A 26,007-nucleotide genomic window follows, 5' to 3' on the forward strand; every position below is an offset into this window, starting at 1 on the left:
GAAAATAATGCTACCTCTGCACCCATAGTAGAAGGTAACGAATAGTAGGAAAGATGAGTATTTAGAAAATGGTACAGCCGCTCTTCCGAATTCTGGAAATCAAAATTTGGAAAACCAAGCTACCGACGATATCAACGAACTTTCTGTCGATGCTATACTTCAAGACCTTTCTGATACTGATTTTGAGGAAGAAGTTCTATTTAGTGGAAATCAAGAGAACTGCCCTGATTCAAAAGATGTTGGCTCGGGAATACCACAAGAAATGCCCAAGCTTCCCGCATTGCAGCTAAAATTAGTTGATAATCCTAAATTAGTTTTAAAGATAAACGAAAACAGAGATGGCAATACGGATGGAGCAGGCGAGCCCAATGCTCAGGAAGCTGGGGATAGGAAGGAGAGTGAAGTGGTGAATGCTGAGGAAGGAGAAGGAAGACAGAAGAAGGACGATCCAGAAGAAGTAGAACGTCGAAAAAGAACCTTGGAAGCAATTCGTCTAAAACGTCAAGAAATGTTTATGAAAACTTATCAAATTAATTCTCTTAATGCTCAGATTGCTGAACTGAATGCTCCGGTTGCGAAAGATGTCTCGAAGCTACGCAATCAAGTGGATCGCTGCTTCACCCAGTTACGAGAGTTGCAAGATGAAAGTATTCGCGTGAATGAATCGATCGAGAAGGCAGTTCAAGTGCAGCAAAAGCTGCAGGACCAGTTGGATGCCTTGGAAGAGAAGAGGAAGGAAGCGATATTTGAATTAGAGAACAAACATTTAATGCAGCTGAAGGGGATTGAAGAGGAAATTCGACAGTTGTTGTAGTGTGTGTATGGGATCGTGGTTCTGTTTTATGAAAACAAAGCTCACCAGATCATCAGTAACAAGTACAGCCTTTCTTGCAATCGTCATCACTATCATATTCTGCATCTTGATCTTGATGATCACTCTCGTCTTCATTTTTATGCTGAGTGGGAACATTACCATCATTCTCATTTAATGTTGATGTGCAAAGGGTGGGGGGGTTTGGAGCCACATCCTCCGATACACCAGACCTATCTATGTAAGCAGGATTTTCAGGGGCTTGATTCCTGTATTTCTCGTTCATCTCTCGGCCAGTTCCTTTTTCGACAGGTGGAGGAGAAATCGAATCACCAGAAGCATTACTTGGTTGAGAATGATTATTATCACCATTTAAAGATATCTCGTTGTTTTGAGGGACAGTAGAATTCGATAGAACAGGATTTGGGATAAACAGAGAAGAGTTTTCCGGATTTGAATTCGTAGAAGAAATACCACCAATAGCATTGTTATTCAGAGAACGATTTACAGAATAGGTGATCGAACCAGATTGCGTATAATTGATTCCACTGGTAGGAGGAGAAATCATGGGAATGTTCATTGGTCCATTGGGCGCAGCAGTAGCATCAGCAGTAGCAGAAGAAGAAAGAGGAATGGAGATAGAAAGTTCTGTATCTTGAGTTGTAACAGTAGGAGGAACGGTAGGAGGAGTGGGAATAGAAGCACTGTCAACTTGAGTTGGACCGGAAATAAAAGGAGGATTCAGCACTGTGGGGTTACTTACACTTGGCTGTTGCTCGGTAGCCGATAAAGCAGGGTCGCATATCACATTCACATTAGAGGGGACATTCGGATTGGTGTTGGAAGTAGTCGGTACTGACTGGCTGCTCGGTTGAATTGATTCTGGCACAGAACTGCCATTGAGCTGATTTGATGAAGACAAATTTCCGCCGATTGGGGCGGTCTGAGTTGGAGAGACGGAAGCTCTGCCATCATTTGTCTGATCCTGGAAAGAAGAAGCGTGCTTGGATGGCGCCATTGAGTTAGCAGAAGGCTGGTTTTCGGAAGAATTACTCTTCTGCTGCGAATTCGATGCCGAGTGTTGCGAATTGAGTCCATCTATTACTCACCTCTAATGACCCATCCTTACTGTACTGATTTCCCATAAGCGAAGGCACGTATTTCCCAGCATTCTCATCGATCGGGATATTGTTCTGCTTGCACCATTCATCCAAATCGCGCTTGATATTCTCTCGCGCTTCCTTTGTCGCAAAGGTCGCTGGCTTGACGCATTTCATCTGGTACTCTTTGTATTTGACATTGATCGGATTTTGGGGATCGTTCAGCTGATTTCGGGTGATAAAGTTATTCACAGAGACCAGAACCGCATCCACATAATCATGCGTCTTCGTGACTTGCTTGCTTTCTTCTTCGTCCTCTTTCGTTTTATTCAGCAAATACTTCACACCCTTTTCTATTTCTATTCGCTCATTCCTCCCAACCAATCCTCACCCTCACTACACTGCGCCAATTCCTCCGGACTGCACTCGCTCAGCGACTGCCACATGGACTCCTTCAACCCATTCAAATACTCATCCGAGCAATTCACGAAGTAGTACATCTTCCCTGCGCTCTTCACGAACATGCTGGAGTTTGTTTCCTCCGGATCGTACACTCCGCAATTCTTCAGCTTCTCATTGAACGTAATTCGCTTTTCTCGCAGTAGATGGGAGATTCGGCACGCTCCCATCGCATTCTCTTCGTCCATTCGAGCCGTGAGCGAGAGCGGCTTCTTCAAAATCGTGGTGGTCACTTCCTGAAGCAGAACGGATCGCATCGCGCCGCCCATCGGAACAACCGAATACATACTAATCTTTTTGCTTTCCAAGTACTACACATCACGCTCTCCATCCATCGCACTACCTTCAATGTCACTTGCAAAACCTCCTCGAACGGCTTCAAACTCTCCTTGCAGTAATCCTCAAACTCGGAGTGGTTGATCAGAAGCTCCAAATCGTCGTCGTTTTCGTTTCCAAAGGCTCCGATAATCGACATCATCGTCGTATTGATCTGGTGAGTGTTGATTTGATTCTTCCATTTCACCATCTCTTGAAGCAACTGGTACTCCGTTAAGGAGGAAACATCCTTCCGATTCGATTTGCTGATTGCAAAATCGCGAAGCCGCTTCGTTAAAATGCGTCCTCCAAATTGTGCTGACTTGGTGTACATCATCTTCATTTCGTTCTTCTTGAATTCGATCACAGAAACAGTGAGGAAAACATCTCCGCAGTTTACAACAACCACGTATTCTTTCTTCCTCATAGCTTGATATGTCAAAAAGCCAAAGGAAACACCGAATGCTATGCTGCCTTCAACGAAAATAGGCTTGGGAAGATTGTAGCAAAGCATAGTTTTAGAGAGCAACTTCAAATGCTCCGGGGACATCACTGTAGGAACCTAATTTTGAACCTGACGAAAGCTACATACGGCTATAATTGGCCTATACTCTGAAATTTTATTCTTTCGAGTCTCCTCATTCACTAATGAGTACATGTTTGTATATAAATCCCCATGCTTCATTGTGATTCTATAGAATACGAACAACATCACATATCCGATGAGGGAATACGTATCGATGGAGATTGGGTCAGTTTTTCCAAACTTGAGTTTTACAAGGCAATTCTTCCACTTTTCGATTTCAAGTGGACAGAAAATATGTTCTTCTTCTTCATTTACAAAAAAATCCAATAAACTGATGTACAATGGAGTCGTGTTATTGATGGTTCTATTAGACTACAAAATTCAAAATACACATGAATCCATACATATTGCTTAGTATGATTCGAGACATTGATGATTCTTTCGGAAACTGATATTTGATTTCTACGTCATTACATACATTATATCAAAGCCAACGGGAATGACTTCTTACCAATATCATTGGTCACAACTTCATAACAAGAATCAGGATGAGCAGTAATCGTATTTGATCCTTTGAAACATGTAATTTCAAAAGACCCAAGGTCTATTCCAGTTTCGTTCAAATATCCAGTGCTCATTACAAAATTTCTGTGATGAAAAAAAGGTTAATTTTGTAGTGTTTGTTTAAAGCATCTTTCATTTTTATATACTACATCCTTAAACTTGTGAATGGATTAAAATATATTTGCATGGTAAAGAAATTACTGTTCATAATAATTAACCTCCCCCATCTTGTCAAATTAGTTTATCATTTCTTTCAAATTGAATAAAAGTTCATTATTTTTTTAATTCTCAATGTTTTTGAACTCAGACATACAGGAAGGCAACTACGTAGGTGCTATACTCTGCTTTTACTGTTAGTCCTATTTGCAGAGAATGAATGGCTATGAAGGTGATAGAACCGTCTTCTGGAGTGACGCGTCAATCTCTTCTTCGCCTAGAACATGTATACTCTGAATTGGGAACTGACTTTTAGTAAATGACGATTTATTCAGTACTCAAGGTCACTCTCTGGAGGACCCTCTCTCGCAGAGAGTACGGGAACAGGACCTGATGTTTGCTGCGGATCAACCTAACGCTAATTTATATGTTGAGAGAAATTCACCTAACACCCCTTTCTTTTGGGAAGAATACGAAGATCCTTTCTTCCAAGAGGAGATTCTTTTGAATCCGATGTCTCCTAATAATGTTGCTACTTTTGATGATCCTAGCAATTTGTTATATGGGAGTCGTTATGAGAGGCCTCCCTTTCCTCTTCCCACGCCTCAGTCTTTTGCTATGAGTCCATCTCCCTACACTGTTCCCCCCCATATTTATCGGCGACCTTATCCACAGTACGAACCTCCCCGCATAGCGGAGGGATTTGTACGAACTCCCTCTCCTCGTTATGATTTTGGTATTCACTCAATGCATCAACCTGTACCTACATCGATGCCCATGGGTACGGTTGCTCCACCTCCATCGATGCCCATGGGTACGATTGCTCCACCTCCATCATTGCCCATGGGTACGATTGCTCCACCTCCATCATTGCCCATGGGTACGATTGCTCCACCTCCATCAATGCCCATGGGTACGATTGCTCCCCCTCCATCATCGCCTGTGTCGACAATCGCTGCACCTCCATCATCGCCTGTGTCGACAACAGCTCCTCGTCCTCCTGCTCCTACTCCACTGCCACAACCCCAAGTGATGTCTATCCCATCGAGCAATAAGAAGCATAAGAAAGGCATGAACAATTACAACAAGAAGGAATTGAATGCAAGCATGTACAAGATTGACCTATATAGAACTCTTACAGGAAAGGATATGCGAATGACCCTAATGATCCGAAACATCCCCAACGGGTATTGATTGTTGTTAGTAATACTAATCATTCAGCTTTACGAGAACGAAACTGCTCAGATATTTGGACGGGTTTGTAAAGAACAAATACGACTTTTTGTATTTGCCTGTGGATTCCATCTCGTTAAGCAATCTCGGTTTCGCTTACATTTCAATGATTAATCTCAAAAGCGTGGAAACTATATACAATGAGGTATGCGATAAGAAAAAGGATTGACCTTGTAGATGCATGGAAAAAGATGGAAGGACACGTTCAGCATGAAGGTGTGCCAGATTGTTTATGCAAGAATGCAGGTAGGAATTGGAAAAGAGGTTTGATAGATAGGGGAAACTAGCGATGAAGCGACTATGCAAGGACTGGAGTGTGATGCAGCTCCCTGAAGAATATCATCCTATCTTTTTTAAGCCGATTATTGATGAAAGGGGGCATACAGTAATGATTGTTGAAGATATTTTGTGTGTTTGTTGATAGACTTCGCGCATATTTCCTCAAAGAAAAAGATGAATTTCACACTCTCTGACTATTGCATTGTGAACTTTGGAGAGAGATTTCTATTAGAAAGCTCGTGCACCGACAAAGCAGTACCCCCACCTGTCACTAGTTGACAAACACTTTCAACAAAGCGTTCCCTGCTTGCAACCAAAAGAGCTAGAAGAGCTATTTAAGTATCGATGAGATTTCGGTTCGAGATAGATATCCCATGCCTTCGCTCCCTCTAAATGGAACCTTTATGATAGGACCAACAGATGCAAGACAGTTTAACTTGATTTCCGATGTGTATATGTTGACTGGCTTGAAAACAAGATATTCTACTCAGCTTTGCTCAGGACATGGAGGAGAATCTACAATTGACCTAAACAACCATCCTATAACCAAAAGACTTTGGAGACTTCGATCTTTACTTGTAGATCTTTTCCAGAGGTACGATTTGACTTGGTGCGGACTCTACCTTTTGAAGGCAAACGTCTGCTCCACAGAATGGGCCCTTGTGAGAGAGGGTTCCGTTGGAAGTGCTATGCGCTGTGTTATTCCTATGACTCCTGAATGGGTAACAGAGAACAATTGTGCTTGGACTGCTTATTACGAAAGAATGTGCTACTGTCCAAATCTCAGTCTACTCGTATTCCTCTGGTCCTGCAACTTCTGAATAGTCCAACCATCAAGGATACCCATCGTCAACAAGCCAGCTGTGCCTCCCCCTATTTGAGGTATAAAACCAACAGTAATTATAGAGTAGTGTGATGGTTCTCGTGCAATTGGTGTATTGAGCTGCTATTCAAGGAAAAAGGATGGGTTCTGTGAAAGAGGAATTGCTGAGTTGTGTGAGGTAAAGAAACGTTAGAACCCTCATTTACAGACATGCTACGATTTAGGAGCATCAAAGGCCTTTTGTTGGCGAGAATAAAAATTGGGTATCGTTATGTTTACTAAAAAAACGGAAAAAAGAGTACATGTCAAGGGCGTTTCGGCATTTGCATTTTTGAAAATAATAATTAATCGTTAGAATGGAAACTATCTTGGTTACTGGTGGAACTGGCTTAGTCGGAAGAGGTATTCAGTTGGCCCTTGAAAGAATGAAGGAGAATGGAAAGAGAGAGAATGAAAACTGGGTTTTCCTGAGCTCCAAGGACTGCGACCTTTTGTAGTGCTATTACTGTTTCATGATATTTAGAGACCGTGAAGCATCCCGTGCTGTTTTTGAAAAATACAAGCCTGCTTATGTGATTCACCTGGCTGCTAAGGTCGGAGGTCTGTTCAATAACATGGCCCACAAGGTGGAGTTTTACAATGATAACATTATCATGAACATGAACGTGATGGAGTTGTGCCGTGAGTTCAAGGTGAAGAAGCTCATTTCTTGTCTTTCTACGTGCATCTTCCCTGACAAGACGACCTACCCCATCGATGAAACCATGATTCATACGGGTCCTCCACACTATTCCAACGAAGGATACGCCTACGCCAAGCGTATGATCGAGGTGATGGATCGTCTGTATGCTGAGGAATACGGATGCCACTTCACCGCCATCGTGCCCACCAACATCTACGGTCCTTATGATAACTACGAGATTGAAGGTGGCCACGTCGTTCCCGGTCTGATCCACAAGTTCTACAAGGCCAAGCAAACCGGCGAGCCTGTGTGTGTCTGGGGTTCTGGCAAGCCTCTGCGCCAGTTCATCTACAACGTCGATATGGGAGAGCTGATTGTGTGGGTGCTCCGTGAGTACGAGGAGATCGCGCCCATCATTCTGTCCGTTGGAGAGGATGAGGAGGTGTCGATCGGTGATGTGGTGAACTACATTGCGGATGCGATCGATTACCACAATATCGAGTACGACCATACCAAGGCGGACGGACAGTTCAAGAAGACGGCTTCGAATGCCAAGCTGCGAAAGTACCTGCCTGATTTCAAGTTCACTCCGATGAAGGAGGGAATTAAGGAGACTGTGGACTGGTTCGTGGCGAACTATGATACTGCCCGAAAGTGGATTGTTTGTTTTAGCAATTTTCATACTACGTTGAACAGAAAAAGGATATCATGCAGAGCATCGTTGATAGCATTGTGGGAGCGCAGGTGAAGAACATGATCTTTGAATTTCACTTGCTGAGCGATGTCAAGGATTGTGTAAACGATTTAGTATCTCAGGTGGAGGCGGATGATAAAGACAATACAATGTTCTGTTTTCGTGCCGATGATAATATAGTAAGGAGCTTCAGAAGCAGATTTTGCAACTGCAGCAGGAAAACAAGATTCTGGAGGATGCAAACGCTAGATACAGTGATTTACAACTAATCGAAGCGAATGTTCGCATGGTTGAAAAGGATGAAGTGTAGAGGTGCTTTGAACTGCAAGAATTGTTTCAGAATGAGATGGAAAGCATTCGAAAGGAGTTGCAGCAAGCAGCTCTGTACATAAACACTTGTTGTCTCACGAAAAGGCTTGAAAACGAGATAAAACAGTTGCAGGAAGAAAAGAAAGAGTTGGAGAAGAAGAGGGAAGAGTCTGAGCAGCGAATTGTCGCTCGAGAGGCAGAAATGGCTTCTATGCAGAAGATTATTCGAACTCTCCAGTTCGCCTATGTGAAGTAAGTTGTAAGAGCCAGCTTTCATGAGTACGATCGCTCCTTCTCTTCCTATTCCGTCTCCTTCTCTCTACTCTCTTCCTCCAGAAACCCTTATCCACGTATTTTCTTTCTTAGATGTAGTATTCTTTGAGTCCATCCCCATCTTTAGACAAAGACCATGATCGAATTGAGTAGTATCAATTCCTATTTTAGAACGTGCTACGAAGCCACAGTCTTAGGTGAGTTTTACAATAAAGAGCCAACAGCCGACTCCATCTCGCCAAAGATTGTGATTGCTCGCTTGCGAGTGGTAATTCAACCAATCCATGACCTATAGGAGGAAGTTGCAACTCTTTCTAGCCAAAAGCAAGAGCTGGAGGAAGTGGTGGGAGTCAAAGTGTGGATTGATTTTAGAAAAAACACATGGAACAGTCGATATTGGAGCTCAATCAACAGATGAACGAGATGAAGGACCGAATCAGCAGGATTACTTCCGAGCTCGAATCTGCGCATAATCAAATGGCAAGTGACCGCGAAGTGAAATACTACTTGGATGAGAATCTCACGAGAATCAGCCAAGAGTTGACGTAGATGAGGGGTTTGCATATTTATAACATAGAGAGAAGGAAAATTTGATTCGAAGTATGCAGGAGAGGAGTACTGAAGGGATGAGAACGAGAACCACGTCTGTTGCTGTTTGATTGGTGTTTTTTGTTAATGATAGAAGGAACACTAGAAGTGAATCCAGTGATTTTGGAAGCTAAAGTCCATGAACGTCGTGTTTGCTGTTTAAGGATATTGTTTGAGAAAATCAAATTATCCTATTACTAGCTTTTGAAATGTCTGATGAGAATAGCGTTCCGCTTACCTCTCTTAATACTCGTTCGATTGTACTAAAATGCACCTTCATTAACCACGACGGAGTCGAACTGGTCATGAAGGTTCCCAGCAGCACCTCAATCCGACAGGTGAAGAAGCGCATTATCAAAAACCTAACGAATCTGGAAGTTAGCAGGCCACCAAAGAAGCAAGAGTCTCCGGCAAAGGAGGACGTGATCTATATAAGTTCTGAAGGCACAGAGCAAACGAGTGCTTCTACCCTCTCTACAACTTCAACACTAACTTCCGTTTCTGAGTCTATTAGAGTCGAAGGTAGATATTTTTACACTAATATCCAACTCTAGGAGGTGATGAGCAAAGGGAAGAGCTCATAGAAGTCATTCGCAGTAATCCCGATGTGCTACTAAACGCGAGACTCTTCTGTATGGGGAAGGAGCTAAAATCAAACCAGAAACTAAAACGTAGTGTAGAAGGATATCGTTCAACATAGAAATGAAGCTTCCCTGCTTTCCAGATTGCCCTACTCCTCTTCAAATAATGATCGCAGAAAAACCAGACGTGGTTATTCAAAAGTCGAGTGATCTCTGCTATTATGTATATCACTGCTAGAGAGAGATCAATGCTACCTCTGTTTTAATTCGGCGCTGTATAACTGTACCATATTGTGAAATTGCTTTGTTCAGAAACACTTTTTCCAGGGAGAAGATTGTGGAAATGGAAAAGGGATGGAGGACAGCCTGGAGCAAAAAGGAGAACGCGTATTACTATTGGAATGAGAGTACACATGAGACACTTTGGAAGGTGGAGTGTCCAGAAGATTGGTGGGCCAAAAAACTAATAAAAGGAAGTGATTCCAGTGTTTCCTGGATCTATGTAAACCTAAAAACCGGACGCGAGCTCCATTCGAAATCCCAGTTTACAGAATACATCAATTCTCTTGGTGGAAGCCATGCGCCCAATCCGTATCTGCAATAGCTAACAACTGATCTGTAGTCAACCGAAGACGGAGACGAACGCTTTCGGAACGGCTATTCAAGACAAAGGCAATAAGAATGTAGAAAATTCAGATGGATTTGTCTCCATGTCATTAAAGAGGGAAGCCGATAATGGAGACGAATTTGTATCCATGTCTTCGAAGATGATACAGTACAATGGCGTAGTCAATAACTACAACAAGGAAGACAAGACAATAGAACAACGAAATCAGTCCTCCACACTTCATCTCCGCAAACTAGACAATTGGGTAAAGCTCTACTTAATTCAGGAATACTGCAGAAACTGCAAGAGAGTCTTGGATCTAGCTTGTGGCAAAGGAGGAGATCTTCAGAAGTGGAGAGAGCATAACATTAAGGATTATGTCGGAGTCGATATAGCCGACCGTTCCATTGCTGATGCAGTTGTTCGGTTTAAGAATATGAAAAACCCAGAGTTTTGTGCTCGTTTCGTTGTGGCGAACATCGGTCAAATCAATCTGACGGACGTTTTGCAGCAAGTACTCTCCTCTCTGTCCCTCCTATTATTCACTAGGGAGAGATGTTTGACATTATAAGTTGCCAGTTTGCACTTCATTATATGTTCGAGTCGGAAGTAGCATTCTCTGCAGTCTCTCCTTCCCTAGGCGATGATTCGAAACTTTCTTAGCAACGTCAGTCTTTTTCTCAAGCCTGGCGCTGCGTTCGTAGCCACTCTGTGCGATTGCGATGCGATCGTGCGGTGCTTTCGATGTCTAGCGCATCGCGAAGGCGAGGAATGGGTGTGGAGAGTGAGCCGTCGCAACGACTTTACGAATAGAACTCCATCTGCTGCATTGCCATTGATCAGGAAAACTACGAAAAAATCGATCATATCGATGAGAATCCGTATGGTATTCGCTACAGCTTCACTCTGGCCGAGTCGGTGGATGATGTTCCGGAATACCTCTCGCCATTGTCGTGTATCGAATCGCTTTGCGAAGAATACGGACTTGTCGTGGAAAAGAAAGTGAACTTCAATGTAGCAATGAGGGAGCGTTGTTATGGGTAGGAGTACATTCAGAACAGCCTCAAGACAAATGACGATCGGACCAAGTTTTCGAGTATGGGAGTGCCGAACATCAATGGGGTTATTAGCAGGGACGAAGTGGATGTCGCTCTGCTCTATTGCGTGTTGGTTTTGCGACAGCCCAACAACGATGAGGACCTAATGGACGATGTAAGCGATGAGGTGCTTGGGAAATCGAATCGGGACATCTCAGAGCAAGATATTATTAATGCAATGAATTCGAGTGTTTGTTGTATAAGCAACGTTTTTCGAGGATAAACAAGCCCGTCTAGCTCAGTCGGTAGAGCGCCAGGCTCTTAACCTGGTGGTCGGGGGTTCGAGCCCCCCGGTGGGCGTTTCTTTTTTCCTTTTTCTTTTTCTTTTTCAATACATATAAATGAATCTATTTGTATTTTATATTATTATCTTCTATAATAATCACACTCGATTACTTACCTATTGGATTCCATGGAAACCCATACAACGCATTGGCATTTAGACCGATAACACAATGGCATTTCAAACAAACAACTCACTCATATCGTTCTTACCATAACTCTCTCTCTCTCTCTTAGCCTCTCTCTTAGATCATTCTGTTCACCAGCTTGCCAATCAGCACCTCGTGGTTACCATAGTCACCTCCCTCGTTGAAGTGACGCAGCTTCTTCGAGAATCCGCCGTTGGGGCTGTTCAGCTTGAAGGGCCACAGGAAGTTGTTCGCCTCCTTGAAGTGGGGTCCCACAGTGTAGATCTCGTGGATCAGATCCTCCACAGACACAATGCCGAACTTGCCGAGCACCTGCTCAATCTGCTCGTTCAGCATCAGAGGAACGCGCTGCTTGTTCAGCTTAGCATAGCCACGCTTGTAGATCAGAGAACGCACCAGCTTCAGGTTGGGGTAACCGTAGGCGATGTAGGGCTCCACCAGACGCAGCATCTCCATCGTAGCCTTGTTCAGACGCACGAACACGGCGTTGTGGATCTGGCGCAGACGAAGCAGACGCAGGGTCTTCTTCACCTTCGGAGAGCACTGGTTGATACCACGAATACGCACAACGATCGCCAGACGGCCTTCTCCCTCACAGAACAGATGACCGTTGTTGTGGGCATCTCTTCTCTGGGCAATCAGATCAGCCTCCATCTGAGCGTACTCCTTGTAGTACTGCTCAGTGCGCTTCACCATCGCCTCTCTCTTGACCTGCTCGGCCTTCTCGAGGTTGGCAGCATATTTCTCAGCGGCAGCCTTCAGTTTTTCATCACGGCGTTGCTTCAGAGCCACAGATTCAGGACTACACGGAAATGAGCATTCAATTGCCAAAGAAGTCAATAAAAGCACACTCTAGATGAAGCAAATACTTACACGGACATATTGATGTAAGAACAATACAATATGAGGTCCATCCCTAAGACTGTAGGGGGTTCGAAATGTCGTGGATCCTTTCTGGACAGAAAATTGTTACCCCCATGATAGTAAAACAAACAGAATACAATGTTTTGATTTCTCCTATTGCACGATTTTTTGAGTATACAGCTGACAGCAACAAATTTCCGTACTTGTCGAAAATCTTAGCAAAACCGCAAACCTCGCCCTTTCGGAACTGTCCTTCCACCACCATTCCGTTTTCCATGGTTGCTCTCCCCTGCCCACTTCTCTGCCCCTTTTTGTAGGCTCCATTATAGATCACCTCTCCCCTTTCGTCGTATTCCTTACCATTTCCGTACGCCTTGTTCTGCGCAAGCTTTCCCTCGAACATCAGCTTTTTGCCCTTAAAGAACTGCACCAGCCCATCACACACATCATTCACAAACGACCCAGAGCAATACCAACTCTCGTTGAAATGATACTCTCCCTTCCCATTAAACCGGTTATTCTCGATGTGCCCAATGTACCACGACCCATCCGCGAAGAAAAACCGTCCATCGCCACTGAACACATTGTCCGAGAATACGCCTCGGGACACTTCGCGATCGCTTTCATCATAAAACACGGCAGGACCGTTCATCACACCATTCGAAAACTCCACTTTCATGTACGACCCGTCTGGGAAATACTCCGTTCCCGGTCCGTTTTCGATGTCGTTCTTGTACGTTCCTTCGAATAACAACGTGCCGTGCTTATTGCACACTTTCCCAGAGCCAACGCGCTTGCCCTGAACCAACGAGCCATCATAATAATCCCCATTATCGAAGAAGAACGTTCCCGGACCTGTCATCTCGCCATTGACCCACTGCCCGTCCCACGACGCAACGCGGCCATTGGCGTAATAGGTTCCTTCTCCGTTCGGAACCCCGTTGGAGAACGTGCCTTCGTATCGAGCTTTGTTGTTGTATGTGAGAACTCCCTTTTTCGGGTGGTCCATTTCGAAAACGCCGTCAAAGAAAACTCGGTTTTGTTTCGATCGCATGATTCCTTTCCCATGGCGGAGGTTTTCGCGGAAGAATCCTTGATAGACGGAGCCATCGGAGTACGTCATGACGCCTTGGCCTTGACGCTTCCCGAAGCGAATTCCGCCGATATACGTGGATCCATCCGCATACCGATGGAGTTTTCCATGGGATGTGTTTCGTTGTGGAATGTGCTCTTGGTTTTGTGAGTTAGCGTATAAAGAAGAGATGAGATTTTCGTTCCAGCCTTGCGAATGAAACGTGAGAAGATCGGGAATGGTGATAATGTATCGACGTTTTTCGGGGTGCTGATTGAATGGAATGATGGGAAGTTTTGTGGGAAGAATAATGGGTGGAATGGTGAGAACGTACGGAAATGAGTTGTGAGAAGCTCGCGCATTTCGAGGCAATTCGATTCGTTTTTCTCCCTTGACGACGGCTTTTTCTTGCGATTTCTCTTTCTTTTCTTGCGTTTTCTCTTTCTTTTCTTGCGCTTTCTCTTTCTTTTCTTGCGCTTTCTCCTTCTTCTCCTGCGCTCTTTCTCTCTTTTCTTGCGCTTTTTCTCTCTTTTCTTGCGCTTTCTCTTTCTCTTTCTCTTTCTTTTCCTTCTTGTCTTGGATCTTCTCTCTCTTTTCTGCCATTTTCTCTTTCTTCGCTTCTTTCCTTTCTTGCATCCGCGTTTTCCTTTCCTGAACTCTCTCTTTTCTTTCTGTACCCCTCTCCGTTTCGCGTGCTGATAATAATCGCGATGATCGGCGAACCAATTTCTCTGACTCCTGTTCTGATTCCACCTCCATATTCTCCATGCTAACCGTCGAATCACTTCCCGAATCGCTCGCGAATTCTTTCTCTTTCGGAGGAGGCTCAGCGGCGACAACTTTTGGTTTGGGTTTGGGTCCTGGCTTTCCTCGTGGTTTGGAAGCTTTATTCAATGGCGCTGTTGCTGGCGTTGCTGGCGTTGCTGTTGCAGATGCCGTTGATGTTGATGCTGTTGCTGGGGTTGCTGGCGTTGCTGGGGTTGCTGTTGATGTTGTTGCTGCTGGAGTTGGCGTTTTTTCTTCCTTATTCTCTTTCATTTTGGCCTTTTCGATTCCCTTCTTTGTCTTTTCTTTCTCCGTTGACTTGGTTCTTCCATTTCCTTTTCCTTTTCCTTTGCCCTTCGCTTTTGATTCTGGTTCCACCTTCGCTTTGACTTCCGCTTCCGGTTTCACTGCGGCTTTCGCTTTCAATTTCGTCGCTGCTTTCGGCTTCCCCGTTGTTTTCGTTTCAACACTTTCACTTACTTTTTCTACAAAATGCTGATTCTCCTCTTCACATTCCTCTCGAGGCGCCTGCGTTTCCTTTTCAACAACCGGCTGTTCTGCATCCTTCTTTGCTGCTGTAGGATCATAGATATCCTTTTCCAACAGCTCCTTGTTGATCTGAAAACTCGGCGGTACGAGTTCGGATGGTTTATCGTCTTGAAACACCAAATCGCTGTCGCTTCGCTTCGTTTTAAACGGAGGTCTTAGTATTATCTTCGTTGAACTTTGCAGTATCGATACATCGGGCTCCGGACTCTTTACCGATGTCGATTGTTCGGGAAGTTGATCCACTTGATCCAAATTCACTTGTTCTTTGGGCAAACGAATCGTATCCAACAGGTTATAACTGATCTTTTCCAGCTGATTCATCTCATAAATCAATTCCACTTTGGGATCGGACATGATGAATTCGTTGATATGGTTATTCACAACCACTCTCTTTTGAGGAAACAGGAATTCGATCCATCGTTGATAGAGTGGGACCGAACTAGCATTCCCAGAGATAATGCAGGTATCGATGGATTCCAGCTTCCATTTCAGATTGTTGATCACATTCTGGATTTCAGAAGAAGCTATTTCTAATATGGGGCGTATAAACTCCAGAAAACTTTCAAAATAGATACGACTCACATGCTCCACAGGTGTTAGCTGGACCACGAATGTTCGAACGGATTGACTATTAAAACTATCAAGTGCATTCATGCAGGAAACCGACATTCTCTCAATAAAATCAGGTGACATTTCGCACTTATTCACAATAGACAGGTACTTCATGAGATGAAGACAAAGCTGATTTTTCGATAATTCGTTTGTTGCCAAGTGTTGTTTGACAGTGATTTCAGATCCTTCATATACACAGGCATAGATATGGAATGTATCAATATCACAATGGAAAAGAAAGACGAACGAGCGCTTTATGGGGATCGATTGAATCACGCTTGAGGCGATTTCATACAAAATAATGTTATCAAAATGGACAACATATTGAGTAAATCTCTGAAAAATATGGGAGAGATGATCAGCGTGAATAGCATCCAAGGACGCCGGGTGACAAACCGTAATTTCAGATATCACGTTATTGCAACGCTGCTCTTCGTACAAAAGAAGATATTTAAAATACAACTGGAGCATAGAAGAGCTGGTTACATACCGGTTTTTGAGACTCTTCAGCATGTACATCACCTCTCCATCTGTCCCCAGCCTGGCCTTGCAGGTACACACTTGGTTGAGCTTTTCTACAAAATCCACACTATTTTCCCCAAGAAACGAGTGCAGAAATCCAGAAACAATGTCAAGCGATGAATAATTGTTTATATCATGCTTCGTCATACCAATAGATACTGAGGTACAATTCAGACCCATAGAAAGCGGCGTTTGGATGGGGAGACAACTCGGGACTAAATGTCTTCTTGAATCATTCCAGTAAGGGCAAGAGATGCAGTAATCCTTTTCAATAATTATGAAAACGCCATAGACTCCATTTAACTTGCTCATTCGAGAAATATAACAAACAATTTCAAACTTCCATTTCTCACTCCTCCTTTGTTTCCGCACTTTTTTCTTGCTTCGATTTCTTGCTACGACGCACTTTCTTTTTCTCCCCTGCCTCTCGAGGTGGAGGGGGCACATTCTTCTTCTTTTTCACAGAAAGTGGATTTGGGTTCTTCTTGTGGTGGTGGATATCAATCAATGGGTTCTAGTTCAAAATTCAGAACAACATGTACATAGCTTCGCTCCTCTCGCTTCTCCTTCCGAATTCCGATTTCTTTCTTCTCTTCCTTCGTTATTCCAAGCTTACTCATCACCGCATTGTCGACAGCGTGGTGGGAATTCTTCGATGGCGTATCTAACGTGAGCACGCTGCGGTTGAAGTAGATTAGTGGAACTCCGGGAATTCGGCGTAAGTCCATTTTGTACAAATCCTTCTGGGTGCAAATCACATATTTCTCTTTCGATTTTTTCATGTCTGCTTCTTAGTTCAAACAGAAGAAGTACTTTTAGCCAAATCCATGATGCATTTGATTGACGATAAGGGCTCTTTGTGATTACACTTTATGCAGCGTAATCGCTTCGTATACTCAAAATCACGCTGGTTTTTATCCTTAAATTCCAAAAATCGCTTGCGAATACAGTCGGTAATAACCAACTCCGCCTCAGGGTCCTAGCAAATCACATTGTTTTGCAGACGCATACCTGCACAGCTGAACGAATCAAATCTTCAATCGAATTCGGCAAATTCAAGTCAAGACCATATCGAATAAAAGACTCTTCTAAAATGACCTATCGGTAACTCAATGCGAAATCTATCATACGGTGTATGGAGATCGAAAACCATAGTTGATCTCATAGTACTGCATGGTTTTACGATTCTGAATATGAAGCGGTGAATGAAACGATTACTTGCTTATTCCTACGAATTCTCATGGTATGAGCGATCGAGGGAGGAACTAATTATGCTGTGTGATGTGTGTTTGTGATTTCTGTGAATGTCTTTATTAATTTTGCTTCTTCCATTTCGTGTATGGCTATTCCCTTTTAAGAAAATAGCTCAAAGGTTTTTTCACTGACAGAGTATTCTCGCTTCGGAGCTATGTCCATTCAAGGTAACGATCCTTCATATCAATTGTCCGCAGATTACTCTAGTTCCTCTCGAAGTAGGTCGTTTTGAAAATGGATGATCGAATTAGATAGCAAACGTTGCTACGTCTGTAATGGCATAGGCCATATCGCAGCCCAATGTCCATCTCGCTTCACACTCAAATCATCGTCTCATAGTTCCAACGGTGGATACTATTTCCGAGGAAATACGAAATACCCAGGTCGCGACAAAATACCGTACTCCCACAACAATTCTAGTTTTCAAGCAGTACAGTGTTACATTTGCGGAAAGAAGGGGCACCTGGCGAGAGATTGCCGAAACAAACTGTCGAGCTATTCCACCTATAAGCCATCATCCTCGGGCATTCGAAGCACGCGTCCCTACTGGTAGACTTTAATCATCCCAACGTCATGCGTCAGTCTGAACTGCCACAAAGAAGGTCATTTGGTGAAAGACTGTCCGGAAGGCAAAATCTGCCGTCGTTGCGGCGAAGTGGGTCATATCGCCGCGGATTGCTGCAATGCCGTGCGGTGCAACCGCTGTTACCAAGAAGGCCACTTCGCCAAGGACTGTCCGAACGCCGTGGTGTGCAGCGTTTGCAATCAAAGCGGACACCGAAGCGACTGCTGTCCCAACCGCCAATGCTTTGTTTGTTCGATCAAACACAGGAATGGAACACCGAGAGACACGTCATCGCCGTGGTTCCGATCATCACGAGCACGCCCAGCACGACCAGAACTAAATCGACATACCAGCTTCCCTTGCTGTGGTTGGGCAGAATCTTCATGTGCAGCAAGGGCGGCAAGATAAACGACACGATCGAGATCGTGAAGCATCCAAGTTCGATTAAGGCTCCCTTTTTTTTCTCTGTTCCTATCGCTGCTCTCTCCACAGCGCCCGCTCCAAAGGATATTGAAAGACACCACCGCTTTGAAATTGGGGATGAAATACGCGAGCAAACACGTCACCACCACCACGCCCAATCGCTGCAGCACGCGCCGCCAGTCCGTCACCATCACCTTGCTCTCTCCGCCGTCGATCCAGGCCTCCAGCGCGATCAGAGCGGGGTAGACGGCGATGGGGTAGGAGAGGAAGCACACCAGCGAGAGGCCGATCGCGGAGATCACGTAGAACCAGGAGCTCGATGGGATGTTCGACAGAATCAGGTCCTTGATGCCTTCTGCATGTTAGACAGGAGAAACGGGGAAACCGGGGGCGTTGGCGTAGAAGATGACGCCGCAGACGGCGAAGAGGATGTAGACGATGCCGGGGATGACGAGAGAGACGACGAGAGCGTTCTCGAAGCGAGAAGGGTTCTGCATGCTGGCCTGGCGGTCAAAGAGGGCGAAGAAAATTTACGCGGGAGGAGAGACTGACGAAGGCGACGCCCATGGAGAAGCAAATCACGCCGAACATGTTGGCGATCTCGAGATAGTCGGAGGGCCAGAGCATGGCGACGGCGAAGCTGGGCTTGTTGTGGAGGATTCCGTAGAGAATCACGCAGACCATCACGAAGAGCAGAATGTAATTGCCTGCCTGCGAGGCGAACGAAATCGCGCTCATGGTGCGCAGCAGAACCAACGGGTAGATGCACACGCCGAAGGCGATCGTCCAGAAGAGGATGTTCTTGCCCCATTTGAAGTTGAAGACTTCCCAATGGAGGTCCGACAGCAACTGGTTGAAGGTAATCTGGTACGCGGCACCGACACCGATCAGGGTGACGATGAAAGAGAAATTGAGGAGGAAGACGCCGAACTTGCCGAGTCCCTACGATAAACTCGTTAAAACAGAGATACCTTTCTGGCTACAATCTTGTAGGGGTCATCGTTCGACGGAAGCAGAGTCAGAAGGGTAACCTCGTTCACTTGGATCAGCAGTTTCATGCAGTAGTAAACCCAAAAGGCAATTAGAGCAACTAAGAGAGTAGCGCTAACAAAACCAGTCTAAAGCTTATCCCAGCATTCAAAAACACACATGGAGAGTCGTAATGGGGAGGGCGAGAATACCGACTCCCATACAAGTCTTAATCAGATTTCCTGTTGTCTATGGATTACCACGCACATCTCGATCTCAGTACCTGAGAAAAAGTGGCGGACATTGAAGGGTTAAAGAAACGATGAGAAACACAATTGGAATACAAAAAAAAAGCTTCTAAAACAAACAATCCGAATAAGCCATCGCATGTACACTACTCATTCAGCTTCACTCGCTTCTGTACATCACAACCCACACCCAATCCTACAGCCTCCGAACTCGTCCGTTCTTCATTATCGTCGCTCTCGGGCACCAGCTCGTCCATCACATCTTCCGAGTCGCTCGATTCATTGCCTGCCTCATCTCCGCGGTAATCCACATCCTCGCTCTCCTGATTCGCCGCACTGTTGTCATCGAAGTCCTCGTCGTCCGAATCGCTCTCCAGATTCATCATCGTCGGTATTTTGAGTCCCAGCTGTCGAATATCCTTGCTGGAGAACTTCGAGTGGATCGCAGAGAAATCCGCACTGTCCGTTACTCCCTCCCAGCAATGCTACTATTCGATATTATGGAACGAGACAGTGGAAGTGGACTGTCCTTTCAGCAAAATCTATCTGACATCGCCATCACATGGCTACATGAATGTCGAACATGCGGTTCCCCGACCTCGAATTGGGGTCATACCGACTGTACTTCACGGAGATGATTTCCTGCGTGTCATTCCGTCCGCCTCCCGCACATCGTAAGTGATCTGGAGCGTGGGTTTGTGGATGAAGAAGATGCTTTTCTCCATGAAATACAGCAGTCCGCTCTCCGATTTGTGCACGCACCGCACGAACGGGAACCCGCGCGACGTGCGGAAGTCGCCCGACGCGTACAGCTTCACGCCGCCGATGAACTTGAAGAGCTTGGCGATGAGCTTGTAGCCCTCGTCGCGCATTTCGGGCTGCAGTTTGCCCTGGTATCGCTCGTTCAGCACGCTCTACGATCGATTCGCGAAGCGATCCCGACCTCGCTGAGGCTCAACGAGAGCGAATAGCGCTCCGTCGGCGCGTAGAGAACGAGGTGCGGGTAGGTCTGCTGCCCCTGCCGGAGAGGCCGCGTGAGACAGAAGACGAGGGCGCGGTGAGCGAGGTCGGGCTGCTCGAACATGTAGATGCACGAAATCGTTTTGTATCTGCACTCAACGCGTGGAGACACGGCTACAGGATCTTGTACGTGTAGTTATTGCCGTTCATTCGCATGTAGTTGTCGTAGAACTCCATCATGTAGCGGCCGCGAGGCGTCACGAACTGCCCCAAGCGGTCGTCGATCTCCGCGATCATGTTGCCGTTGTTGTTCACCAGCACCGCGCGCTCCAGGATCTGCTTCTGCAGACGGTGCGCTGCCGTGTCGTCCTTCTCGTTCACGTCCTCGCTGGCGCTCTGCGGGACGTAGAAACGCACGGTGACGAGCGATTCTTCCTGGATGGTTAGAAAAAAAATCAAAAGGAAACGGTGGTTTTGGAGGTGTCTTCCTCGACGAACTGCAGCTCCACTTCGTTTTTGGAGGGGAAGGCGCATTGGCTCAGCTCGTTTAGACCCAGTTCGAAGAGGCGACGACCTTCGGTGTCTTTCATTACCACGCTCTCTCTGCCGATGAGAATTTGGAGTCGATGGATACTCTCCCTCGGGGCCCTCGAAGTCGATGGTTCCCCAGTTTACGCCATCCGAACCAAGAACGTCATCTTTCAGATCAATCTTGAATACGGACTTTAGGAATGGAGACAGTGCGTCATAGTCCTTTCAATCAGCAGAATTCATCAAAAGTTGTACCGAGCGCTTAAAACCGTCGAAACGGGAAAAGGTTCCACTTCCCAACACTAAACGGAGCTGAAAGCGTGATCCAACTTTGCACCAAAAGGCTTCTTTGATATCTGAAGGTCCAAACTAGAGAGGGTTAGAAAAGGAGCCAACCAATCTACACTGACCGTGCTGTCATCGCTTTTCCAAGTAATGCCATTCTCGGCAGTCTTCATCTGCCCAAGAATCTACAACTTATCCCCGGAATCAGAAAACAGACTCTTCTGTGGTCCGTCAGGCTAATGTTGTTGAAGGTGTTCTCCATCGTCAACCAGATTTCGAATGAGTGTGAAAAAAGGAATGACAAAAAAAGTCCTTAAAACAAACAAGTCCTTTCAAATTCCAGCGTTAACACGAACTACTGACTTGACACATTGGTTTGGTTCCGTGCAGCATTGAAATTCGCAGCGTTGTTATATGGGGTAAAAATACGCAGCATCTGAGGATTCGGCTGCATCATGGGGTTTATCGGCACCATCGGAATGCCCTGCTGATTCATCGGCACCATCGGGTTTATCGCAGCCATAGGAGGCATCGGATTCATCTGAGCAGGTTGATTCCCAGGGCTCATCTGTGCAATCTGGGTCATCTGACCCATTTGTCCCATTTGTCCCATTTGACCCATCTGACCCATCTGACCCATTTGACCCATCTGACCCATTTGTCCCACTTGACCCACTTGACCCATCTGACCCATCTGACCCATCTGATTGACTTGGATTGGCTGCGCAGGCTGTTTCACCTGGCCTCCGGGACTCATCTGCGGCTTCTGTCCCATTTGTCCCATTTGATTGATCTGTCCCATTTGACCCATTTGATTGATCTGTCCCATTATATTCACTACATTGACCGGATTCATGGGAGTAGGTTGGTTCGGCGTGTTCACCTTATTCACTTGACCCACTTGACCCACTTGACCCACTTGACCCATCTGGTTGACCTGCACGGGCTGGCCCATCTGGTTCACGGGGACGAACATCATCTGCTGGCCCATCATCATCTGTCCGGTGGAGGCCATGAACATGATGGGCTTCGCGGGCACCGGTACGAAGCACGGCGCCATCGGCACCGACGGCGACGACTTCGCTTTCGGATTGAACTCCGGCGCGTCGACGCTCATTTCTACATCCAACCTCCCTTCCAATCCTACTCGTCTCCTTCTTCGTCTCCTTCGTCTCCTTCGTCTCCTCCGGCGAGCCCGTCGAGCCCGATCCATGCGCTGAGCCCGCGCCCGAAGCGCCCGAAGCGACCGAAGCGACCGAAGCGACCGAGCTGCTGGGAGAGTCGCTGCTCGACGCTTCTCTCCGGCTTTCCTTCGAATCGTCCGCTCGCTCCGCGTTCTTCTTCGATGATCGCTTCGCCAGCTTGCCCGGGCTTCGATACGCCGCGCTCTCCCCCGCTTTCTCCACCGGCTTCTCTGATAGTTTCTCCAATGGTTTCTCCGATAGTTTCTCCATCGGCTTCTCCATCGGCTTCTCCGCCGGCTTCTCCATCGGTTTCTCCGCCGGTTGCTTGTCCGCAGGTCGCTTGGTTCTCTCCGAATAGTCCGCATGGCGCATGATGCTCCGCGAGAGCACATGCTCGTCCTTGGAGTAGCGCCGATACATCTCCCTGTGGTCCGCTCGCTCGCTCGAATGCACCTTGCTGTACAGCTCCTCTTCGTCCGCGTCCACTTTGATCCCTCGCTCCTCCAGCACGTGCAGATTGCTCGTTCGGTCGCCGTTCTTCATGGACCGCTCCATCAGCTCCGCTTCGTGCACGATATCCCTAGCTAGCACGCCAGTCAAAGCGATACGCGGGCAGTTCCTCGGTGCTCACGTGCGACGTGTACATCGTGATGTCGAAGTCGCTGTTCACGCCGAACTTCGCGCGGTTCTCCGCGAATTGGTCGTAGGCGCCCATCTGGAAGTTGCTCTCTTCGAGAGTGAGACGCTCGTCGCGCTCGGTGAGGAACCCGAAATTGCTCTACACATGCACTCCGCACAGAGAAATGACTTGAAGTTCACGGTGACGATTGGCGTTTTTGCCAGATTGGCGACGTTCGGAGTCATCGAATGCAGAAAAATCGGCATCTGCAAGCTTGAGCGAATCCATGATACCCATGGAGAGCTTCTCTGGCTTCGCATCACTGCCAGTTCGTTCTGTGTTTTTGTGAGTTGCCAATTTTATAATATCTTTAAACTCAAACTTTATCACTTTGTTTTCTGTTAATTGCTCACAAGGGACGGGACTAGTCTACGCAATTATAAATAGAACGGACATTCACTTCAATGTAAGAGTACGTCAACTCAAAATAGTTGAGTTTCTTGTCCATGCTCTTGACATAGCCGCAATACACCGAACCATCTTTTAACTACTCGGTGAAACAAGAATTCATCATCTACCACACAGCGAACGAAGTCATTACGAATTACGTCACAAATAAAATCGATTCGCTTTGAATTCAGCTCCTCCACTACCAGTAAAATATTCACCACAAAATCGACATGAATACCGCTTCTTCTCCGATGTTGCTCTACAAATAAAATAACTCGATAACCACTACTTCTTTCCTCCTTGCCGAACTTGCTTACTCATTTTACAGAATGATATTCACAATATTCAAGAAGCTAAACCCCAAATTAAGGAGTGAAAAAACTCCAGAAAACAGCTAGTTTTTTTTGTCTGGCAAAATGAATGGGTAGATCATCTGCATCGGAGATGACTATATAGTCGGCCGAAGGAAACGACAGCTGGCGTGAAATCGATGTTACGTTCATTAGTGAGTCTACAAATTGTACCGTACTTTTGTTTTGTTTTTCCATAGGATATGATGAAATATTCTGTTGAAAATGACCTTGATTCTCTTGTTGCCCATCTAGAGCAGTCAAAAGGTATTGTTTGTCAACGTGTGTATATTTTAGATATCAACGTAGACTCGTTACTCCTATATGCCAACTCGATCAAGTATACTGCAAATTGTCCTGTAAATATGGATACAGAAAATGTACTTCTGAATAATCGTTATTATGGATAGTTATTAGCACCTTATCCTACACTTAAATACATATCTGCTTCTTTGTTACTAAATAGCAGGATTCTATCAGGTATATGCTTTCTGTGCAGTTAAAAAGCAGAATGGAAGAATGGCGATATGCAGTCACACATGTCTATGTCAACCACACAGGAGAACCAGGATAATGACTTAAATGATATGGTTGATGATGATGAAAGCAACCTTACTCCTACAATGGAGGACGAAACTCTTTCCGTTATTACACAGTCCATTTTCAAAGGCTCTACACACGTCGTTTGTGATTTTATTGTATGGTTCTCTGTAGAATCGTCCTAGGAAGCCCCCTGTCAAGTGGGATATTTCAGATGACAGCGATAGCAGTGATAGTAGTGAGTGATGAACAGTGTGATTGTTTGTTTAAATCCATATTGCTGGGAGAACAATCGCATCCTATTGAAAGGGATTGGTTGGGTGGCTTTTCGTCTGCGACCATTCCTGATCTGTGGGTCACACCTTTCTTTCAGTGAAATGGTCAGAAAAGAAGAAGAAGAAGAAGGGTATTCGAATCAGTGAATCGTGTTATTGCTTTGAGAAATGATGATGAACCTTATCATGAAAACAAGAGAATCACTTTCTCATGGCTGATTCTCTCCCGTTTCACACGATTCTTGCATTCATCTCGATGCTATGAGCAATTGTGTTCTCCACTGCTCTTCCCCCATTACATTCATTCATTCATTCATTCATTCTGTGTTCCTCAAACATTTCATTTTCCTACTATCTTTTGACACATCACCTCCAAATCGTCCAATTCTTTTACTCCTGCATACATTTTACCCCGAATATTCCACGACGGCAAAACCGCCGGGTTCATTTGTTTGCACAATTCCCAGTTTTGAGTGCAATCCACGAATTCCACCTTATCCCTCAAGTTTCCGAACATAGACAGCTGCTTTTCCGTCTCCGGTTGGCCTCGTGCACCCAGAAACACAGCCTTCAGCATATGGAGCTTGCTCACGATCAATTCCTGCTGCTTCTCCAGAGGAAGGTACACACGGTTGTCGATGATGCCGATGACTACACCAGTGCGCCCGTCCTGGAAGACCAGATACAGGAACTCACCAGTGCCCATTTCCTTTGACTTCTCGGCGTACACAACGCCCTTTCCCCACTTTCCCTGGACATTAAACTTAATGCGGCAGTGCTTCATTCCGTCCTCGTCCTCATAGATGCAACTATCGATCTGGTTACGACGACCCTCGTATTGTCCTTGGTAGTCTCTGCCGTAGCCTTTTATATTGGGGCCCAAACAACGCTTCACATCGGGATCTTGAGTAACGATCTTCAAAGCATCATTGAAGACATATGTTGCGCTCAGGCTGGATGGAATTGTGTCACGGATGAATGCGAATGCGCTTACAATACCACAAATACCAAGGAAGACATAAACGGCTGTCTTAGAAGCTTTCTTTGCACCTACGACGTCAGCATCTCTAGGGAAAGACTACCCCGAACCATTTTGACGGCCATGATTTCCTGACCCTCTTTTACAGTACGATATGTTCTGGGACCTGCAGCTCCCTGAGCAGCTCCCTGAGCAGCCTCCTTCACTGCATTCGCCTCCGCACCAGAGGCCTATCGCTTACGGATTAACTTCATTCCTTACTTCGGTGGCAAACAATCTCTTCGACTTGAAAAAAGCAGTTCTCATATATTGTGGATCACGGAATACAGAAGTCGAAAACACTCGGCGCGCGACAAGCTCCGATGTTCGAAACGAAGTGGGAGCAAGCACAATTACCTCCCTAACAAGAAGGGATCTGCTTCCTAGAGTTCGGAGAGTTGATAACATTCTGTGGTTGCAAGTG

At 45.6% G+C, this 26,007-nt stretch overlaps 11 protein-coding genes; 4 read left to right on the forward strand and 7 right to left on the reverse strand.

Moving 5' to 3' along the window:
- Positions 1-866: 866 nt before the first annotated feature.
- GSBLH_T00006837001 (uncharacterized protein) lies at positions 867-3,849 on the reverse strand (the record flags this gene model as incomplete). Its single annotated transcript, XM_013043465.1, has 9 exons — positions 867-1,909; positions 1,941-2,264; positions 2,303-2,436; positions 2,464-2,681; positions 2,714-3,247; positions 3,278-3,377; positions 3,420-3,575; positions 3,616-3,673; positions 3,723-3,849. The coding sequence occupies 9 exons, from the start codon at positions 3,847-3,849 to the stop codon at positions 867-869; spliced, it is 2,694 nt and encodes an 897-aa protein (XP_012898919.1).
- A 217-nt stretch (positions 3,850-4,066) lies between these two features.
- Positions 4,067-5,585, forward strand: GSBLH_T00004542001 (uncharacterized protein; the record flags this gene model as incomplete). Its single annotated transcript, XM_013043466.1, has 6 exons — positions 4,067-4,102; positions 4,133-4,217; positions 4,248-5,118; positions 5,153-5,309; positions 5,342-5,410; positions 5,442-5,585. The coding sequence occupies 6 exons, from the start codon at positions 4,067-4,069 to the stop codon at positions 5,583-5,585; spliced, it is 1,362 nt and encodes a 453-aa protein (XP_012898920.1).
- A 1,037-nt stretch (positions 5,586-6,622) lies between these two features.
- On the forward strand, positions 6,623-7,696 carry GSBLH_T00004543001 (uncharacterized protein; the record flags this gene model as incomplete). The annotated part of the gene is made up of 2 exons (XM_013043467.1): positions 6,623-6,759; positions 6,790-7,696. The coding sequence occupies 2 exons, from the start codon at positions 6,623-6,625 to the stop codon at positions 7,694-7,696; spliced, it is 1,044 nt and encodes a 347-aa protein (XP_012898921.1).
- A 953-nt stretch (positions 7,697-8,649) lies between these two features.
- GSBLH_T00004544001 (uncharacterized protein) lies at positions 8,650-8,976 on the forward strand. XM_013043468.1 has 3 exons: positions 8,650-8,769; positions 8,802-8,877; positions 8,907-8,976. The coding sequence occupies exons 1-3, from the start codon at positions 8,702-8,704 to the stop codon at positions 8,916-8,918; spliced, it is 156 nt and encodes a 51-aa protein (XP_012898922.1). The 5' UTR covers positions 8,650-8,701; the 3' UTR covers positions 8,919-8,976.
- Positions 8,977-10,160: 1,184 nt separating this feature from the next.
- On the forward strand, positions 10,161-11,282 carry GSBLH_T00004545001 (uncharacterized protein; the record flags this gene model as incomplete). XM_013043469.1 has 3 exons in its annotated part: positions 10,161-10,514; positions 10,550-10,609; positions 10,641-11,282. 3 exons carry the CDS (start codon positions 10,161-10,163, stop codon positions 11,004-11,006), a joined length of 780 nt encoding a protein of 259 aa, XP_012898923.1. The 3' UTR covers positions 11,007-11,282.
- Positions 11,283-11,575: 293 nt separating this feature from the next.
- Positions 11,576-14,067, reverse strand: GSBLH_T00004546001 (uncharacterized protein; the record flags this gene model as incomplete). XM_013043470.1 has 3 exons in its annotated part: positions 11,576-12,158; positions 12,193-12,206; positions 12,489-14,067. 3 exons carry the CDS (start codon positions 14,065-14,067, stop codon positions 11,625-11,627), a joined length of 2,127 nt encoding a protein of 708 aa, XP_012898924.1. The 3' UTR covers positions 11,576-11,624.
- Positions 14,068-16,261: 2,194 nt separating this feature from the next.
- Positions 16,262-17,087, reverse strand: GSBLH_T00006838001 (uncharacterized protein; the record flags this gene model as incomplete). Its single annotated transcript, XM_013043471.1, has 5 exons — positions 16,262-16,426; positions 16,455-16,696; positions 16,726-16,891; positions 16,924-17,010; positions 17,043-17,087. 5 exons carry the CDS (start codon positions 17,085-17,087, stop codon positions 16,262-16,264), a joined length of 705 nt encoding a protein of 234 aa, XP_012898925.1.
- Positions 17,088-17,931: 844 nt separating this feature from the next.
- Positions 17,932-19,427, reverse strand: GSBLH_T00006839001 (uncharacterized protein; the record flags this gene model as incomplete). The annotated part of the gene is made up of 6 exons (XM_013043472.1): positions 17,932-18,509; positions 18,540-18,657; positions 18,689-19,096; positions 19,126-19,272; positions 19,304-19,372; positions 19,407-19,427. 6 exons carry the CDS (start codon positions 19,425-19,427, stop codon positions 17,932-17,934), a joined length of 1,341 nt encoding a protein of 446 aa, XP_012898926.1.
- Positions 19,428-20,275: 848 nt separating this feature from the next.
- Positions 20,276-21,443, reverse strand: GSBLH_T00004547001 (uncharacterized protein; the record flags this gene model as incomplete). XM_013043473.1 has 7 exons in its annotated part: positions 21,365-21,443; positions 21,267-21,332; positions 21,118-21,231; positions 20,966-21,084; positions 20,799-20,934; positions 20,510-20,766; positions 20,276-20,480 (listed from the first exon to the last, which is right to left on the reverse strand). Exons 1-7 carry the CDS (start codon positions 21,407-21,409, stop codon positions 20,276-20,278), a joined length of 942 nt encoding a protein of 313 aa, XP_012898927.1. The 5' UTR covers positions 21,410-21,443.
- A 33-nt stretch (positions 21,444-21,476) lies between these two features.
- Positions 21,477-21,976, reverse strand: GSBLH_T00004548001 (uncharacterized protein; the record flags this gene model as incomplete). XM_013043474.1 has 1 exon in its annotated part: positions 21,477-21,976. One exon carries the CDS (start codon positions 21,974-21,976, stop codon positions 21,503-21,505), a length of 474 nt encoding a protein of 157 aa, XP_012898928.1. The 3' UTR covers positions 21,477-21,502.
- A 2,929-nt stretch (positions 21,977-24,905) lies between these two features.
- GSBLH_T00006840001 (Tim21) lies at positions 24,906-25,669 on the reverse strand (the record flags this gene model as incomplete). The annotated part of the gene is made up of 2 exons (XM_013043475.1): positions 24,906-25,615; positions 25,648-25,669. 2 exons carry the CDS (start codon positions 25,667-25,669, stop codon positions 24,906-24,908), a joined length of 732 nt encoding a protein of 243 aa, XP_012898929.1.
- Positions 25,670-26,007: the final 338 nt, after the last annotated feature.

The sequence above is a fragment of the Blastocystis hominis genome, assembly GCF_000151665.1.
Source record: "Blastocystis hominis, Singapore isolate B (sub-type 7) whole genome shotgun sequence assembly, scaffold_7".
Taxonomy (NCBI): Eukaryota; class Bigyra; order Opalinata; family Blastocystidae; genus Blastocystis; species Blastocystis hominis.

Coding starts and splice junctions, on each gene's coding strand:
- GSBLH_T00004544001 (XM_013043468.1), top strand. CDS start 8,702: ATGGCAAGTGACCGCGAAGTGAAATACTACTTGGATGAGAATCTCACG. Junction 8,770..8,801: donor AGAATCAGCCAAGAGTTGAC/GTAGATGAGGGG, acceptor TTTATAACATAG/AGAGAAGGAAAATTTGATTC.